This window comes from Manis pentadactyla, chromosome 8 (genome assembly GCF_030020395.1).
Source record: "Manis pentadactyla isolate mManPen7 chromosome 8, mManPen7.hap1, whole genome shotgun sequence".
NCBI lineage: Eukaryota > Metazoa > Chordata > Mammalia > Pholidota > Manidae > Manis > Manis pentadactyla.
This window is the reverse complement of record NC_080026.1, coordinates 140,014,627-140,035,003: the sequence shown is the minus strand read 5'-3', so window position 1 is coordinate 140,035,003 and position 20,377 is coordinate 140,014,627. Positions and strand designations below refer to the sequence as shown.

Genomic DNA, 20,377 nt, shown 5'->3' with positions numbered 1-20,377 from the left:
AAACTGGGAGGAGCCTCTAAACAAGGCCCACATTTTAAAAAATACACTTAACTCCAGAATGAGATACAACAGTTATGGTTTGATTCAATTTGTTCTCTCTCTTTGGAAAACCCTTTAAAGAATTACAGTGGCTGGAAGAAGAGCCGACATCTATTAAACAGCCCTGCCTCAATCCAGAGGGGCTGCAGTGTGACCGTCCGGGTCGCAGTGGGAGCGTCTGCAGTCCTGGGCTTGTCCAGCGGCATCTACTAGACAAGCCCGACCACATCCTTACATTACTGGGTCTCATAAACAGACACACAAAGCTCAGCCAGCGGCAGAGGGAACCTCGGCCCCAGCCTGGAAAGCTGTACCCAGACTTTTTTTTTGAGTGGCAGGGTGGGACTGAAGGTTAATAAAAAATTACACCAAAAAAATCGCCGTTGCCCTTTGATGACCCCAGCGCACTGAGCACACGACTTAGGTCAGTACGTGTGACGACTCTGCACAGGTATTTCTCTACCTGACCCTACCTGCAATGGGGGACCCGCTGCAGATGGTTTGCACAGCACCCGCAGGGCAGCTGCAACGGCTGGACCTCATCCATTAGACCAGCAATAAAAACCGACAACCCCACATTAATTTCAAGATGAAGAGCACAGTGTAACAATTTCCGTCTGAAAGATGCTTCAGTGCTGTGTGGCAGGCCTTTCAGGGTTTTCTGGGGACTCGGGACACTGGTCTACTCTGCACAGTGGCCAGGAGGCAGGGGGGAGCCACGGCAAAGGGCTGGACCGCTGGCTAATTCGTTCTGGGAGAACCCACAGGTGTTTCGGTGCTCAACTGTCCAAGTCTGACGTGCTCTGTAAAGGAGGGAGTTATGCCACCTGCACACAGAAAGGGCCTAACAGTTGGTCACGTGTAATGCCTCCCCAGGCCCTCGAGAGCCCGGCAGGGACGGCACAAATCTGCACATTCCCAGAGGTGTGCCTGCGTGGGGCGTTCTAGACCAAAAGCCTGGGGCTCCGGTTATTCCGCCTACAGGTGGGAACTATGATGACATGATGCATTAAAAGTTAATCACAACATGGAAGAAAACAGTGAATAAAACCAGGCACACCATTCTTTAATTTTAAGGCAAGCATGGGAGTATGGGATACTGTGGCTATGACACTCCTGCTCTCTAACCACGAAAACAATTACATGATGAGCAAAATCCCAAATCTCAATGCTTGTTTCCACAGTAGTCATTAAAAATTAGGTCTCTTGAAAGGCAACAGATACAAAATCGATGGGCAACGTGGGCTCTGGCAACTTAAGCACAGTACCTTATGCACCTAAGAGATGGCTCACCTGTGCTCTGGGGCCCGTGTCACCTCGGGATGTGAGACATTGGAAGGGCGCTTTCCAGAGGGAAGTGCTGAGGCTCTGCACTGTCGGCTGTTACCGCCGCAACACCCACAAGAACAGGGTGCGGATCCTAACCCGCTCCCCACTCCCCGTTCCAGTGGCCTGCTGCGCCAACAGGCCTGGTGGGGGATTCGCCCCGAGCTCATGAGCCTGGAGGCACTGGCCCAGCCAGCACTTCAGAGAGTTGCAGGCAAGGGGGGCAGCCTCCACCACTCAGCACTGATGACACAGACTCCCGGACAGCAGGATGCAGCTCTGCATGGGCCCTGGGCACGGAATGCGCGGGTGACCCACGACAGGCGGCCGTCCTCTCACAGGGGAACATGCGTCTCCAGGATGGGGCTATGGCGGTCTTGAAGCAGGCACCTGGCCAGCCTGCTCCACGACGACCCTGAATGCATCACGGAAAAGCCAGAGTCGTCAGCACAGAAGGCTGGCAAAGACTTCCCCTGCCTGAGAACGACGGCCCATGGGTCCCTGGGGTCCGGTGCGGCCGACACCCGGGAGCAGGGCCACAGCACACTCGCTCCCCTCACTGCCTGCCTCCCAAAGACACCAGAGCCTTCTGTGCATTCAGCTCTAGCAGCACAAGCGCCTGCCAGACTCCCAGGTCCACACCCACCCGCGTCCACATGCGACCTGCTGGGCTCAGGGGGCAGCTCACCGGGAGCTGGTTTGGGAGCAGGGAGCCAGGGCTTGGCTGGAGTGGAGCCCAGGGACGTGAGGATCCCAGCAAAGGAGGGCCCCTGAAGGAGGGCCGGGGAGCAGGAGTCCCGCGGGGACTCGGGAGCGAGACGGACGGCACTCGGGGCCAAATGAACAGAATGGCAAGCTGAGCCGCGAATCAGCCGTGGCTATTTTTTTATGTTCAGTGCTTCACTGATTTTCTGTCAAAAAATGCTAACAAGCGGGAAAGTCCTTAAGAGCTTTACAGTTTTTCAGTTTGTTCTCCAATACATCTCAAGCGGTGTACTTGTTTCCCGGGCTGCGCGTGACACGGCCCTCCATCACACCGGCCTGCAGTGACGGATCGGCTGCCGCGAGGCTCCTCGGCTCTGCCTGGGCTCTTGCTGTCGCCGAGGGCAGGCGGGATTTCCTGCCCGGGGGATGAGTGACAGAGGAGGGCCCCACGGGACAGGTGGCAGGCTGGGGTGCCCAGCGGTGGGCAGGCCCGAGGCAGCGGGAAGGGAGCCAGGACAACCAGCCACTGAGGCCAGAACTGACCCATGCAGAGGAACTCAGTGCTGCCCAGGGGCAGAGCCTCTTAACCAGGAGGCACACACAGCACCACGACCACCCCGCAGCCGTGAGCATATGACAGAGGCACAGGCAGACGGGGTGGGGGCAGTGGCCAGACCCAGGTGGCTGAGCCACAGCCTGTGATGGGCACTGCCCCACAGGGCTCCCTCCCCACCCCCACAGCCCGAGGGGGCCGGTCAGGACCGCGCAGACAGGCAAGGGGTAGGGCTGTCAGAGCGGCCCTGACCGCCGAGCGCCCAGCACAGGCGCGGGTCCAGATCCCAGGTGCCGCGGATGTTGGGGCGCCTGCCTGCAGCTGGCCCTCCTCCTGTGGGACCTGTAAGGGGGCCCCAGGTGCTACTGCTTCCATCGCCAGGCTTGGCTCTGCAGCTGACCGAGCAGCCTCAGTACACACCTTCCAGGGCAGTGTGGAAGGTGAGGCTGGCCCCCCTCGGGCATCCACTTGGCTTCGTTCAGGGGGTTAGGTGGCACCCAACCCCTGGGCCCCCACTCCTGTGCTGAAAGCAGCTTGGCCTAGATCAGCCGCAGGAGCCCGTCACGTGGCCTGGCCACAGCACCCTCTCCTGGAGGCCGGGAGCACATGCAGAGAACAGGCTTCCAGCACTGTTTAGGAGGAATTCTCAGTATCACCCAGAAGCAGGTTCCTAACAGAGGCACAGAGCGCAGGGTCCTATCAGCGCGGCGTCCTGGGGCCACTGTCCAGCTGTCAGAGCAGTGCTGAAAGCTCACCTACTGCCATTTCATATGCTACCTTGACATTCTCTTAGGTTAAGTGAGGCTTTATCACTTTTGGAGGTGTATTATTCCAGCTTAACAGAAGTAACTTTGGTTAACATCAGTGCATGTTTTCTCTGAGCAGGCAGGTGCTGTCCTCTGGGTTATAGTTGGCCAGCCGATTTGCAGATGGCTCTGTGCCCAAGTGGGGCCACTTCTACAGGACTGAGTCCTGCACTTCCCATCTGTTGCTTCCCCTTCTGAATGAGTCAGATCTGCAGACCCCCGGTACCAGGAGCTTCCTCCTCTGATCCATGCACCTAAGTTGTAATCTTGTTCTGACCTGTGAACTTTGGGGCCTGGAGGCATCCCTGGGGGCCCAGCATGCGCCTGGCTGTGGCCGAGCTCCTGCCTCGCGGGGCCCTGGCACGTGGCCCTGTGTGCCGGGAGCCAAGCCCTCCCAGCCAATGGCTTTGCCTTCCTGGTACCGAGGGGTGCTGCTCACCCAGGTCTTTTTTCAATTTTATATTATCTGTGTCATGTGTATATGAAATTGGAAATTATTCATGCTCTGCATTATTTCTGGGGAATGTTGTTTCCTTATTTGCAAGATATACACAGCAATTTCTATAGCTTTCACATAAAGTTAGCTTGTAATGGAAACATTTCCCATTTCAGTTAAATCAAAGTTTGACCACTTATCAGCCATTAGCCACATGAACAGATTTTCTCACAGTGTTATTAATCTATAATTGACATTCACAAAACAGCACAGATTTGAAGTATGCAATTAGAAGAGGTCTGATGTATCTACACACCTGCCAAGCCATCCCCACAATTCAGATGACAAGCATGTCCCCTGCCCCCAGGACTCTCCCAGTGTCCTTTTGTCCATAATTATAAGCCCCTCCTTCACTCATCTGCTTTCTGCCATTATAGACTGGTTGGCGTGTTCAAGAATGTTCAATAATTGGAATCACACAGAATGTGTCCTTCCCCTGCCTGGTTTCATTCGCTCAGCGCCATCCCGACACCGCGCTGCTGATTAGAGCCTGCCTGCAGTGCTGAGAGGGAGTATGGTGGGTGTCTGCTCCCCTCCTGGGGGATCTCTGCAGTTTGGGTGAACTGCCATGGGCACTCAAGTACTGGCCCTGTGCGGATAAGCGCTGTCTCTCCTCTTAGGTAGAAAGGAGTGGGGTGGTCAGCTCATAGAGTAGGAGTATTTCCAACTTTTTAAGTGTTTTACCAAGAGGCTGTGTGAACTGACGCTCCACTATAGCAACATTTGAGATGTCCTGTCTTCCAAACTCTTGCCAACATGGGTATGGTCAGTCTTTTCAATTTTAGCCAATAACGGAAAACCCGTCATCTTTAATAGACAATAGAGTCTTCATCTGCATTGCTCTCATGACAAATGGTGTTGAGTTCATCTTTTCATGGGCTTGTCTGCCATTTCTGTACCTCATTTGATGGAATGTCTCTTTAGACCTTTCAAAAACTCTGTTGTTTATCTAATACTACTAAGTTGTAAGAGTTCTTTATATATAGTACTCTATATACAAGTTCTTTGTTAGATATATTTTGCAAATATTTTCTCTTTGGTTATGAACTGCTTATTTTTGTATCTTTTGAGGGGCAAATGTTTTTCATTTTGATGAAGTACAATAGAGTTCTTCTTTTGTAGTATTTTGTCTTTGTGTCATATTTAAGGGATCTTTGTCAAAGTCAAGGTCCCTGACATTTTCTCCTATACATTCTTATAGAGTTTTATAGTTTTAGGTTTTACACTAGGTCTTTTATTTGTTCTAAATTAAATCTGTATAAATTTTGAAGGGTTGAGCACACAAGCTCACCTGCGGGAAGACCATCCTGCCCCCACTGAGCTGCCTGGTGCTTTGTCCATGACTGATAGTGGGCCTATTTCTAGACTCTTCATCCTGGCCCATGATCTATGCACAGGGTTTCACACCAATATCATCGTCACTGTCTTGGTTATTGCAATTTATAATAAATCTTAATCCAGTAGTGCAAGTGCTCCACCTTTGTTCATTTTACAAAGTTGTTTTGGCTAATCCAGGTCCTTTACATTTCCAGGTAAATATTAGAAACAGCTGGTCAGTTTCTAAAAAACGTAGAGGGGGGTCTTCTCAGATTTTGATTGGTATTGCACTCAGTCTTCATCTCAATCTTGGGAGAAATTACAATATTGAGCCTTCCTATCCATGAACATGGTACGTCTCTCCATTATCTAGGTCTTTGATTTCTTTCAGCAATATGCTGCAGTGCTCAGTACGTATCTTTGGCCTAATTTATTCAGAAATATTTCAGATCTGTATGCTATTATAAATGGTAGCATTATTTAAATTTTCATTTCCAACTAAATCCTTTACAACTTGAAAGCTTACAAGCCATAAATACATGACTAGCCTTTAATGATGTAAAGAAAACACTTTTCATTAGCAAATGCATTCTGACTATTCATAAAAGCACCTCATTTTGTTTTTCTTTCCCCTGAAGGAGACATTGTCCTCATTAAGTTCAAGGTGGTCAATTCAGTAAAGTTGATCTTACGCTTCAAATAATTGACACTTGGCCCTGGACTGTGTTTTCAAAACCACAGCTTGCAGGGACAGAGCTACGCACTGGGGGCACAGTGTGATCTGGGGGAGCAGATGCAGGTGTAGGTGAAAGGCAAGCCTCACCCCAGGACCAGGCGCACTCCACAGGGCTTCCTCGCCTCCCTGAGAGGCAGAGAGCTGCGCTGTCTTTCACCCCCCTGGGTCTGACCCTATTTCTCCTTAGTGTTCACTAGGGGACACTCCCTGGATGGTTAGAGCTTAGAGAGGAGGAGGGACTAGAGTCAAGAGAGTAAAGCAAAGAAGATCACTACGGAAGCTACAGCTGATCAGCCCCTCAAAACTGGAACAACCCGCCACTTCCTTCTGTCTTTCCATGGCGCCCACTGCCTCACCTTCCTTTAAACTCCACCGTGGCTCCCCGATGACCATCTCACATTCAGACCCTTTCACCTGATGTTCAAAGGACCGTCAGGGATCCAGCCCCTCTGTCCCTGCCTGTGGTCTCAGCTCAGGTGGCAGGAACTACCCCTGCCCGCCACCCCAGTGCCTCAGTGTACCAACACACAAATCCATGTGCCAGCCTCCTCCCAGAAGCCTTCTTAAGGGCGTTGTTAGAAGGATTCTCTTCACCCTATGTTGTTTCTTTTTTCAAGTTGGTTGAGAAAAACCACAGTTCTACAGGTTCGTGAAGAACCGTCCCCGATCCTTTTGGTCTCTTCCCCTGAAGGCCCTGCCCCCCCTGCCCTGTCCCTCTGCTGTTTACCTCCGAGTCTCCAGAGCTCATGTTGCCACTTCTTAATTTTCCAGTTTTTCGGCACTGACTACTGATTCTCCCATGTGGAAGGTGACGATTCAGCCCACACCACCTTCCCTCGCAGGCACAGGTCACACACACACACACACATGATCCCTAATCCCCATCCTTGGGATATGAACAAATTTTTACTTAAAATTAAGGATCAGTATTTATGTTGTGAAAACTTTGAAAATATTCTCAAAATGGAACCATTTATGATGGCTGCTTTTCCTCCCTGAATGCCTTTTTGTTCTCCCTGGAGTTCATTATTGCCTTCTTTTTGTGTTAACTAAGTTCTTTAATCTACATTTATCATTGTTCATCTACACATCCTCTAAATCTCATCTCAACACATCAGACAACCTACCAATTCTGCCTTCTTGGAGACCCTCCTGGAAACTGAACTAGCCATATGACTGCTCTCATGCCTGTTATATGACTAGCCTCCGAGCACCCCTTCCCTGCCAACCCGGGGCTCCCCTGAGAGCTGGGAACCATGCCCAGCACACACCAATGTTTCTAGAGCTGGATGGAAAGGGCAGCCATTTTTCCTGCCCAGAAGCCAGATCAAGTCCTTCATTAGGAGCCCAGCAGACCTCTGGTCATGGTGGAGGCAGCCGACACACACTCCTGAATCGCTATCTGCCCTCAAGGGATTGGTCCATTCAAGCCTGATTCCTGAGCTCCCTGGATCCTGGCACCTGCTCCTCTGGTAAAGCCCCTGATCACAGGGATTCCTGATAGATCCCAGGCTGCTGTGTGAGGCACTGAGGTAGACCCGCTGCCCTGGGTTCAAGTCTGAGTGGCCACAGAGAAGCCACCACGTGCCCTGGCCTCCTCCTCCGTCCGGCGGGGGGACCACAGACACAGGAGGATTCCCGGAGACGCCTTCTGTGAGGTGCTCTCGCCAGAGTCAGCATGGAGCACTGCACACACGTCTGCCGTGTTGCGATGCAGCGTCAACCATGGATGGCACACACTGAAAACACCCGGCTGCTGCTTCTCATGGCGTGAAAGCAGGCCACTGGCAGGTGCATGCCAGGCCTTCCTGACGTCCAGAACACAAAGCATGGGGTAGCCTGGGACATCCCGAGACCCAGGGAGCCTCCATGCCTGGCAGCTTCCCACTTCAGACATCATGCATGGGAAATGGTCACAAAACCCTGACTCTCGGGGGCAGCAGGATGCGCTGTTGGCCACAGACCATGTGGTGAGTCCTAGGGTTTTCCAGTGAGTTTTCATCCCACAAACAACCACACAGCAGTAGCCATCCCACCCTTTCCTCTGTCCTTCCCAAGCTTTCCCTGGCACCCACGCCTCCAGTTTTCCTGCCAGGTCACATGGACCCATGAGTGACAGAGGCTCACCCCGAGCCTTCAGGGGCCCCTGAAAGCCTCTCTCCAGAAGCACACAGTCGAGGGTGTCCTTGCGCCACAGGGAACCACAGCATCTGGGACGCAAGCCAGCCCCCTCCATTTGGCCTGGCCGTGGGCACCTCTCAGACCTCCAGGGTCGTGGCCCTGTTGGGTAAAGGGATTTACAGAGGCCGATAAATTTACAAAGGCCCGCTTCACCACCCGGCCGAGGCCAAGACACACCCCACATCTCCTCAGAACACTGGGAGCCAGATAACATTAACCTTGCAGCAGCTGTCCCGCCATTTGGCAGCCCCACATCAGCTCATCTGTTAGCGGGAAATAAAAAAGTCAAGCTTAAATGTATAAAAAATTATGATGGAAGCCCTAAATAAGGCAGGGGCTGCAAGCCTATTGAGTCAAAAATCAATCAATCAATGAGTGAGTGGATTAGAGCACCTCATAAGCCCCAAAGAAATAATTTGCCCAAACACTGGGATTTAACAGTGGAGGACCAAATTCCAACACTTTTAGGAAGTAAATAATGAAAAATCAATTCAAAGAAAAAACAGATCAAGAACCCTGGGCTTTGACGTGCCGACACATTTATTGCTGAATACCGCTTCCTGGCTGACCCCAAAACTTCGGGAGGTGTTTATTTACTTTCAGCACCTTCCCAAGATCAATATTTTTAATTTGGACCCAAGTTATTATTTTTCACATCACAGCAGCGGGGAGCAGAGCAGAGTGGCTCATATTTTAGCGCTAAAAAGATCGATATGACAGCTTCACCTCCACGGCAGCCCCGCTGCCCGCCGCCCGCCCACGCATCATGGCCTCTTGGGGCTGCAGGTGCCGGAGAGGGGAGGGGGCGCCGCCCGCCAGCACAGCAGGCAGCGTGATTTAGCTGAGCGTGGAGGGCCTGGCGCCCCCAGAAAACCAATCTTGCTTCCCTCACTGTATCAGGCCTGTTAGGCCCCGCGGGCAGGACCAGGAGACAGGCAGGGTGCTGGCAGGGAGGGGCCGCCCCCAGAGCAAATGAGTTTTCTCATCAGAAACGCATTTGCCTGCCTCCCCACCTTGGATCAAAGAACATCAGTAAACTCCATTAATTTTCCATGAATTTCCCCTAAAATCTTGCTCAGGAGAGCAGAGACAGGCGACAGAGGAGGAAGGAGGGCACCTCCTCGGAAGGAGCTTCTGGCTACCTGCCCCAACGATGGGCACTGGGGCCATGGTGGGAGGGGCCCTGGAGCCCCAGGGAAGACAGCTGCCCCCACCCCCAACCCGCCTACCCTCCCACAGATCCGCTGGCCAGGCCAAAGGGAGGCTCAGGCCCACCTGGAGAGGCAGGCACCAGGGCCTGCACAGAGCCCTCCCGCCTGTGCCCCCAGGAGGCCCCTCCTCCCAGCACCCTGAGTGGGGGAGCAGACAGGAGGAGCCCCCGAACAGGGAAGGAAGGAAGAGGAAGGCGCCAGTTCCTTGGTAACCAGTAGTCAAGCTGTCCTAGGCCAGGAGCCACCAGCACAGACGGAGGCGGGAGCAGAGGGACCATCAGCTCCCAAGTGGACAGACCCATCCCCGGGCCCAGGGGCCACTGTGGACTGCACCGTGCAGGAGCTGCACTTTGCTGGGAACAGGAATGTGCTGAATGGGCCAGTTGCAAAGCAGAGCTTGGGGCCAGGCAGGGCAGCTGCCCCGACCGACTGTTCTCTTGAAGCAGAGGGAGCGACTTCTCCTGGGCTTCGGCATCACCCCAGAGGAGCAAGTCCATGCTCCAGGGAAACTATGGCGTCCTCCAGCTTTCCGGTCAGGCTGTATTTCTGGCCTCACGGACGATGCTCGCCGTGCGCCTCTTTCCAGGGACCAAATCAAATCCCAGGGTGAAGGTGTGGGCAGGGAGAGCTGGATGAGTGGCCACACCCCTCACACACAGAGGGGAGCTCGCAGTCCTGCTCTGACGGGGGTCTGCTCCCGGGACTGCTGGCTGCCAAGGCCCCAGCCCTGCACAGCACAGGGCAGCCTCCCAGCCCATGGGGCCTGCGCTCGCCGCACCCAAAGGGCTCCTGAGACCTGCTTGGTGGGTGGCGACCAAGGTTCCAGGTACAGCTGCCGTGCAGGCGCTTCTGAGGCCCACAGCTCATGAGCCAGGAGCGGCGCAGGGGCTGCCCGACTGCCTTCCCGCAGCAGACGCAGCTGAGGCCGGCCAGGTGGGGGCGGCTGCGGGGGGGTCTGTGCCTCAGGGGCAGGCTGCGCCACCCGCACTCTGAGGTGAACGACCTCACTTTTCCCACCCAGCCGTCTGAGTGCGGGTGAGTCTGGGAGGCTCTGTGGGGCCTTGTCTCTGGCACCCCTCATGCCCCACAATATGCAGCCTGGCGTGGGGTCACCCGGTAGGGGGAGGATGGGATCACCTGGGAGGAGGACTGGGCCCCCAGGATTGGGGGAGAGGGCACCCAGGAAGCGGAGGAGGGGGTCCCCAGGGCAGGCTGCCCGTGAGCCCCACAGCACGGAATGCCTTGGATAGGCGTGGCCACCTGCTCCCTCTGGGCCTGTGGCAGGTGGGTTGAAGGCCCCAGGGACACTGAGGGCCCTTGTGCTGAAGCTTTTCTTCCACACTGAAATAGATGGCACCGTTTGGAAGTAAAGTGACTATTTCTTCCTCGTTTGGCCATTCTTGAAGCCAGAATGTAGGAAAACCATCACCTTTATGTCCTCATTGATGCTCAGGGTTTTCACGGAAAAGCAGTGTGTCTTCTCCACTCCTCTAGTGAAATCAGACGTAAGTCCTCTGCGATCAGGGCCTGATCCGTAGACACACGGAAGCCTGGGAGACTGCCTGCTTCCTCAGGGCCGCCCCCGCTGCAGTTGCCTTAGCAAAAACCGTGCTGGGGAATGAGGTCCCTCCACGGGGAGGTCTCAAGAGGCAGGCCCTGGAAAGCTGAGGGTGGGACGCATTTTCCAAGGGGTTGGGTCGATGGACAGATGCTCAGTAGGCGCCTCAGCATCCCTCATGCAGGCATGGAGTTCGTGTTTCCTCCAGAGACCCTCCTCCCCGAGCGGGGCACGCTGCACGCACACACCAAGGCAGGGCCCCGACTCCTCCATGAGCTCCTGGGGCTGGAGCTGGGAGTGGGGGGACCTGGGCATCTGGGTCCCAGGAAGCTGCGTGGTTTAGCAAAGAGACAACCTGCCTCAGAGCCCTCCTCATAACTGCAGGTTCCCTAAGTCCTTGTGCCAAGTCACTTTTCTGACAGTCACAGTTCACATCATGTGGCCGGTTACCGCTGCCCTTTCATACAGACGCAATGCCTAACTCCATCGATTTTCAGACTCTGGCCTCACGGAGCAAGGACGACAGCGGCTGGGGGGTGGCAGGGGAGCATGCCACACAGACAGGCATTCAGGAAAGGCCGATCCCCAGGAGGAGGTGAGGGTGGCACAGGGACCCAGGCAGGGCTCTCCTGGGGAGTCAGGCTGGGGGCGCCTGGGAGGAAGGAGCACATGGGAGGACAGACCGGTGCAAAGGCCCTGAGGCAGGCCTACCCAGTGGCACAAAGGTGGCGCAGGTACCTGTGGGGGTGAGGGAAGAGCAGGAATGGCTGGGGACAGATGGTGTGCCAGGGTGGCAGCCACCTTCCTGAGACAGCAGGGCCACTGCTGTGTTGGCAGAACATAACACAAGCACAGTCCTCAAGGGGGGACCACAGAATGATAGCAATGGCGGGGCTTCATTCAGCCCGACTGTGCTTTGTGACTGTTCTACAAGGAGCTGGTGTCCCTTGGACAGTGAGGATCAGCCAGGTGTGCAGAGCAGCAGCTGCTGGCTTCCCACCTGACACTGTGGCATCCCCAACAACCATGAGCCCCATCCGGGAGCGTGCTCCGTGTCGCTGGGAGCCGGTGGCAGGCTGTCTGCCTTGCTGGCCTCACACACCTCCAGGGACAGGGAGGGCGTGCAGCAGGGGTCCCGCCACACTTCCAGGGCTCCCCTGGTGCCCTTGTGCAGCCACACCACTGCAAAAGAGGACCACAGAGCCTTGCCTTCTCCTCCGGGAGGACCCGAGCTTTGTTCCCTGTGTAATGGGAGCAGAACCAGAGAGCCTAGAAACAGGCTGGTGATTAAAACTGGAACATCTTGGTTCTTCTTGGGCAAATGCAAAAACATAAATGGGATGTTTAAACAGCAAGTCTGCCAGGGTGTGGGAACACTTAACATTCTGCTGTTGATAACACCATATTCACTCCCTAGGGAAAGGGCACCTGGGGCATCTGCTGCATGCCCACCTATGTGGCATGGGGCTTGGAAGCCAGAGCTCAGATGGGCAGCTCCGGCAGGGGACTAGGCCTGGGAGGGCAGAAGTCTTCGGGTCCCCCTTCTCCTGGGATCGTTCTTTTCTGCTATATGGCTTCTGGCACACCCCTGTCCCTGCCTCATATTCCCAATCGCCAAATATGCGGCCCCAAGCTCAGGGGCCCTAGTCAGACCCTCTTGCAGCCTGCGTCCATGGGGTCTCATCCAGCATGTGGTCTTAAATGAATCTGAATTCCAATGACCTTAAATTCTATCTCTGGGCTGGCATTCTCTTGTGAGTTCACCCTGGTGCCGCCACAGCCTCTGGACTCTCACTGGGAGGGGCGTTCATGTCTAGTTCACGACTGAGTCCTGGCCTCTCACCCCAGGATCCCCACTCCTTCAGACTCGGAGCATGTTTGGCGGATTCTCAGTATGTGCGGGCGCGACTCCAGGCTCCAGGCCAGAGCGGGAATCAAAGTGGCTGCCCTTAAGGAGCCTGAATTCAGGAAGGAAGACAAGGGTATTCAGAGCTCCAATGTAGTGCAGCTGCTGCGCAGAGGAAAGGGCCCGGGGCACCAGGGGCTCTGAGGAGCACGCAGTCCCCATCTCCTGTCCGGCTCACATACGGCTGTACTGACCAACACCAGGGGCCCAGGTTCTCGGTCACCCCGTGACGGGCGTTTCACCCAGTTCCTGTGACAGTACAGCCACTCCTTCAGTGCCAAAGTCACCAAGCAAGACCGGCGGCATCTCTGGTGAAGCTGGCTCCCGACTCGAAGTCCCGTAGGACGTGCAGGCAGGCGGTGACCCGGCCAGCACCAAGGCCCAGGGGTCTGCACCAGTGGGACCTGTCTTCTCAGACCCCTAGTACACCAGATGAGCCTCCTGCTTAAGTAAATGGCCACTCAGGATAGTCTTACAAGCAAACAAAGTTTAATGGTTAATTCTTTTTTTGTCTAAAAACATACGAGCATCTCCTGTACCAAAGGCTCAGGACATAAAATGCTGCTTTGGCGCCATCTCCTGGTGAAAGCACATATCTGCAGGTTCCTGCCTCCACCCTAAGCACCCTGCAAAGTCCTCCTGGGGCCACAGACCCCCAGACTCACAGCTCCCACCAGGCCACAGCACCCCAGGCCTACAGCCCCATGCAGGCTCACAGTCCCCCAGGCCATAGCCCCCCAGGCTCACAGCCCCCCAGGCCACAGCCCCCCAAATGCAGCCCCCCTGACTCGTGTGCACAGCAGCCTCCCACCATCACATTTCCGCACCAGGTGCAGCTTCAGACTCAACTTCTTTCTGGGAACAGGCCACTACTGTCTGATCCCTATTAATACCCATGACAGCATTTACGTGAAAGATAAATTCATTTCAATTTCCTTTTTCAATTAATGGCCTATTATTTGAACCATACTCAGCTAAAAATATTGCTCCAATACCATTAATCTTGCAAAAATTAAATTTTCCTTCTCTGACAGCCAGAGCCGCCAGGTGTGGGTGGGAAGGGACTGCATGTGGGCCAACCCGCCCAGGACCCCAGGCCGCCCAGCAGTAAGAAGGTTCCTCATGTCACACTGAGGGGAGACCCCAAGCACGAGGGCCCAGGGTCAGGCAGGTCCTTCCTGCAAACTACCGTCATGGGGCAGGGGAGGCAAGGGCATGGCCCTGTGCCAGCTCTGGGACGAGCACCCTGACCACTGCCCACCCGCCAAACGATTGTCCCATCCAACCGCCGCTGAGCACCCCGTGCAGGACTGCCATTGTGGGGGAGGCCCCGGAGGACGGCCAGGAGGAAAAGCCAGATGGCAGGCAGTGCCAGGCTAGGGGGCACAGAGACGGCACCATCTTGCCATTCAGCGTGTCAACACGCCAGGCTGCAGCACCGCTTCCACACTGCACCCCCGCAGCCATGGAGGCCAGTCCCCCAGGCCCGCGGTCTGCAGTGGCTACAGGTCGCCGCGGCAGGGCCGTGGACCGTGCACTGGCCTCTGTCCCTGGGTGCAGTCCCCTCATCGGTGGGGAACGTGTTCCGAGACCCCCAGCGGAGGCCTGAAACCAAGGACAGCACCAAGACCCGACACACTGTGTGCACACCTGGCCGTGTCTGATTGACAGACTAGGCACAGCAAGAGATTCACAACAAGAGCCAGTAATGAAACGGAACAATTACAATACATGTAATAAAGCTACGTGGACGTGGGCTTCCTCTCTCACTAAAACGGCTGGTTGTTCCATGAAATTGCTGTGTTGGGGGAATGCTGGTTTTTCAGGTTTTTGTTTTTTACTGCAAATCGTCAAGTGACATTTTGAGGTAAATCTCAAGGGATGAGGAAGAATTATAACAGAGCTCTCGGCCTTGCTGTTCCTCCCCCTTTCTGCCATCTCTCTGCAGCCAACCAAACATTTCCGATGGAAGAGAGAGGGAACTACTATGTCACCATGCAAAGATGGGACACGAAGCAGACCACGGAGAACCGGAGAACGGAGAGCCTCACAAAAACATGGAAAACTTCCTAGGGGTGCGTGTGAGGAGAGGGAGGGGCAGCTGTGGACCCAGGCCTTCCGAACAGCTCCTGGTCACAAGCAGCGCGGGAGCTGGTGGCCTCTGGCTCTGCTCACAGCACCCCGCACGCCCCTTGTGGCCGCAGCACCAAGGTGGGGGCACCTGAGCAGCCCTTCAGGCTGGCGGGCATTCAGCCTGGGGGACCCCGTCGCCGCCTCGGTCTCTGGCCCAAACAGGCCCAAACACACATTCTCATCCACTGAGAAAGGCTTATTAGATTTGTTAACCTTTTTAAGGATCCAGTTAGGTTTCATTAATTTTCTCTACTATTCTCCTTTATTTTCCACTAATTTCTGCTATTTTATTATTTCCTTTCCTCTATTTGCTTTTCATTTTTAAATTTCTAAAGTAAACATTTTATACTAAAAATATCCCTCTGAGCACTACATTGGGGTGCATCTCACAAATTTTGAAGGTTTTCAGTTTATTTTTCAAATAACTGGAAATATTTTCTAATTTCTTTTGTGAAATTCTCTTTGGCGACTTATGGGTTATTTACAAGTTTGTCATTTATTTCCAAAGATTTAGGAGTTTTCCAGAACTGTTTAATTCCTTTGTGGTCAGAACACATGTGGTCCAGTGTCGACCTCACACCGACTGGGCCTGTTTCGGCCGGACTTCAGTGCCTCCTGGGGAGTGTTCCACTGGGCAGCTCTGAGGCTTGTCCAGGCCTGGGGGTGGCCCAGAATCCAGCACAGGCAGAGTCCTGGGAACAGCTGCCCTCAGAGGTGCAGCTGACCCCAGCTGGAGCTTCTACACCCTCTGGAGCGGCTGGGAAGCCAGCCGGTCGGAGGTCTTCCTCCAAGCCCGCCTGCCTTCTTCCTGAAGGGTACTCTGCCAGCCATCCTGCAGGCACATGCCCCCGGCGTGGGGCCGCCCCAGTCCCACGTCACCCACACCACGTGACAGCCTTTTCTGTGGCCGAGTCTGCTGCTCTGCAGGCCAAGTGTCCACAGGCATCCCTGAGGCCGTGCTGGCTGGCCCCGGCCCCCGGCCCCCTCCAGTATCAGTGTGCCAGAGGCCAGCCGTGTGCTTCTGCCGGCTCTGCCGCCTTTTGCTTGGGTTCTGACACTGCACACACGTGCTGAGCTTGAGCAGCTGACCCCTCGCCCTGCAGCAGCCCGGTTCTGGGGTCTGCTTGGATGTGAATACAACCACTTACTCTCAACTTGCATCTGCACCTGTCTTCATCCTTTGAGAAAATAACTGTGTATTCCAATTAAAGGAGGCGGCGAAGACCTGAGCCGTTTCCAGGAGGGGACCCATGAGTGCTGCAGGGCTTCAATGGGGAGCAGAGCCCAGCGCTCTGAGGGTGACGGGGCAAGGAGGCACCTTCATGTCCCCATTCTCAGTAACCTGACAGCGATGTGTCACGGCACAAGACGTTTACTCTGCTTGAAACTCATTACAATAACTGCATCTATGGGTCTGTACATTTTGCCAAGTTTTGAAAACTCTCAGCCATTACTTCTTCAAGTACCCATCCACACCCCTTCTGCTCGCCTGGGACCCCAGCCTCATGCATGTATGACCAGGGGCCATCACAGGCGTGGTGCCCTCCTAACTCTCTCGGCCTCTTCACTCTGGCTTATTCTGGGTAGTTCCACTGCTATGTGTGCAGCCCAGCCGCTGTCCCTCTTCTGCAACACCTGAGCTGCAGGGAGCCCACCGGCCACACTCACGTAGCCGCTGCCCTCTCATCTGAGTGAGTCCCGTGGGAAAAGCAGGAGAGCGGGAGGGTGAAGGGAAGCAGCCAGAAGGGAGCAGGTGGGTCGGTGGGACGGCGGGGCTGTGTCCCCTTCGCAGGGAACGCGGGAGACGCAAGCACAGTGGGCTCACGGCCCTGGTGCACTCGAGGAGGCTGGCAGTGAGGCCACTGTGCATGCAGAGGGTGGACATAGGAATCTCAGTCACAGGCTATCTCCACAGTGGAAGGATACCATGTAACTGGCACCAATGCCCCAGATCTAATGACTGACCACCTCAGATGCCTCTAACCCAAAGGACAGCCTCGACATTCCAGTGCCTCTGCTCTGTGCTCCCTGTGCAGGACACCTCCCCAGCCACCTGCACAGAGTGCCCACTGCTTCCAGAAGCCAGAGAACGGCTGGGGACCTGCTGCGTGCTGTCCTCCCTGGGCCAGGGCCACGGGCCGCTGCCTGCAGGCCAGCCTCGCATCCTGGGGAAGCCAAGCAAATAGGCACCCTGATGTGGCCATGCAGCAGAGGCGAGGGGAGGGTGCAAGGAAAAGGAAGCAGAGGGCACTCGCCTGACACAGCGGCTTCGGGGCTCCCCGGAAGATGCGGGCCTGAACGCCGGTCCTCTGGACCAGCGCTGCTCGACACCTGGGGCCACCTAACCCCCGCTCCGCCCCCGAACTGTCCCACAGCTGTCACGCCCCATGGGGGCCCCCTTCCCCCACTGCGCTCCCCTGTGGAGGCCGCTGGCCCCTTGGGGGGTCTGCTGGGCTCCCAAAGGCCGCTGAGCACACAGGCGATCTAGGATGGGGTGTGACTCCTCGCTCTCGCCTTCCCTGCACATGGCATCAGCTCCGGCCTCCCTCTCGGCTGCCCCCCTCCCTGCTCCTATGAGGCCTCCTCTGTGCCAGCTGGCGAGGGGCCATCCAACAGGCATGCTCCCGTCGCGCTGTGACCAAGAGCTGTCCACCCACCGACCTGCCTTTCCCTGGAGGAAGCGCAGCGCCGCCGACACCTGGTGCCCCATGGGGCGGAACTGCACTTACTGTGAAATGCTCCTGCGATTTGTAGTTTTCATCCAGGTAGACTCGAGCCCTGTTATATTCTTTCATTGCATCACTCGAGAGCAGTTCTCTGGAAGGAAAAAAGTGAGTTCTTTAATGCAGAAGCCACAGGCACTGCCCCCTCACAGGTGTGTCCAAGAAGGTATGGGTGCTGCCCGGAAGCCGCGCGTTACAGCACCTGCAACACCGACCAGCGGTCTGGGAGCCCAAGTGCAGAGACGCTCCGAAGGAAATGTGAGCGACGACATAGAGGCTGCTGCCGACATCGGAGGCTGCAGCCCGAGGGCAAACTCTTGGTTTTTTAGTTTTTTAAAAATAGATCCTATTTAAGCAACTCATGGAAAACTTTTTCCAAATTTGATTAGAATTATAAACCTACAGACAGAAAAAGCTCAAAGAACCCCAAGCAAGATAAACAAAGAAAATCAAACTAGAGCGGAACATTATAAGGTTGCTAAAACCAGCCAGAAAGACACAACCAAGCCGTCAGGGGGAAAAAAGCACATTATATACAGAAAATTAAGATGAGAACAATGGCTAAACCCTCAGCCAGGTGGGGGGGACAATGGGACGGCACCCTCAGAGCTCTGAAAGAAAAACCAACAAAATCCAATTCTACTACAACAAAAGTATCTTTCAGAAATGAAGACAAAGACTTTTTTCAGACAAAAGCTGAGAGAATTCGGTCACTTCATCCAGAGGTAGGGAATCCGGGATCTCTGGGCACCCTAACCCCTGGGCTGCAGGGAGCAGGGAGGCCCCTTATGGAGATAAATAGCCTCCCAGCCGCTCCTGCTCCAACGCGACTCCACCATCTTGGAGCAGCTGCCCGAGCCAGGCCACGCCCACAGCAACAGCGGAGATTAACTCCATAGCAACCGGGCAGGAAGCAGAAGCCCTGTCTGCGCGCAGCTGCGCAGCACAAGCCACTAGAGGCCGCTGTTCTCCCAGGAGAGGAGGGCCACAAACCAACAAGAAAGGAAGTCCTTCCAGCCGTCACTCGTCCCAGCTCTGCAAACTATTCCTATCACCATGAAAAGGCAAAGCTACAGGCAGACAAAGATCACAGAGACAACACCAGAGAAGGAGACAGACCTAACCAGTCTTCCTGAAAAAGAATTCAAAATAAGAATCATAAACATGCTGACAGAGATGCAGAGAAATACGCAAGAGAAATGGGATGAAGTCCGGAGGGAGATCACAGATGCCAGAAAGGAGATCGCAGAAATGAAACAAACTCTGGAAGGGTTTATAAGCAGAATGGATAGAATGCAAGACGCCATTGATGGAATTGAAATCAGAGAACAGGAACGCATAGAAGCTGACATAGAGAGAGACAAAAGGATCTCCAGGAATGAAACAATATTAAGAGAACTGTGTGACCAATCCAAAAGGAACAATATCCGTATTATAGGGGTCCCAGAAGAAGAAGAGAGAGGAAAAGAGATGGAAAGTATCTTAGAAGAAATAATTGCTGAAAACTTCCCCACACTGGGGGAGGAAGTAATCGAACAGACCACGGAAATACACAGAACCCCCAACAGAAAGGATCCAAGAAGGGCAACACCAAGACACATAATAATTAAAATGGCAAAGATCAAGGACAAGGAAAGAGTGTTAAAGGCAGCTAGAGAGAAAAAGGTCACCTATAAAGGGAAACCCATCAGGCTAACGTCAGATTTCTCAACAGAAACCCTACATGCCAGAAGAGAATGGCATGATATATTTAAAACAATGAAACAGAAGGGCCTTGAACCAAGGATACTGTATCCAGCACGACTATCATTCAAATATGACGGTGGGATTAAACAATTCCCAGACAAACAAAAGCTGAGGGAATTTGCTTTCCACAAACCACCTCTACAGAACATCTTACAGGGACTGCTCTAGATGGGAGCACTCCTAGAAAGAGCACAGCACAAAACACCCAACATATGAAGAATCGAGGAGGAGGAATAAGAAGGGAGAGAAGAAAAGAATCTCCAGACAGTGTATATAACAGCTCAATAAGCGAGCTAAGTTAGGCAGTAAGATACTAAAGAGGCTAACCTTGAACCTTTGGTAACCACGAATTTAAAGCCTGCAATGGCAATAAGTACATATCTTTCAATAGTCACCCTAAATGTTAATGGGCTGAATGCACCAATCAAAAGACACAGAGTAATAGAATGGATAAAAAAGTAAGACCCATCTATATGCTGCTTACAAGAAACTCACCTCAAACCCAAAGACATGTACAGACTAAAAGTCAAGGGATGGAAAAACATATTTCAAGCAAACAACAGTGAGAAGAAAGCAGGGGTTGCAGTACTAATATCAGACAAAATAGACTTCAAAACAAAGAAAGTAACAAGAGATAGAGAAGGACACTACATAATGATAAAGGGCTCACTCCAACAACAGGATATAACCATTCTAAATATATATGCACCCAACACAGGAGCACCAGCATATGTGAAACAAATACTAACAGAACTAAAGGGGGATACAGACTGCAATGCATTCATTCTAGGAGACTTCAACACACCACTCACCCCAAAGGATAGATCCACTGGGCAGAAAATAAGTAAGGACACAGAGGCACTGAACAACACAGTAGAGCAGATGGACCTAATAGACATCTACAGAACCCTACATCCAAAAGCAGCGGGATATACATTCTT

The 20,377-nt window shown here is 53.9% G+C and overlaps 1 protein-coding gene across 2 annotated transcripts in view; it reads right to left on the bottom strand.

Moving 5' to 3' along the window:
• INPP5A (inositol polyphosphate-5-phosphatase A) overlaps positions 1 to 20,377 on the bottom strand; it is a 185,454-nt gene that overhangs the window by 85,555 nt on the left and 79,522 nt on the right. For both annotated transcript variants that reach the window (XM_036923441.2, XM_036923460.2), the window contains exon 4: positions 17,697 to 17,784. In XM_036923441.2, the coding sequence (XP_036779336.1) occupies positions 17,697 to 17,784 (88 nt within the window). The remainder of the gene's footprint in view (positions 1 to 17,696; positions 17,785 to 20,377) is intronic.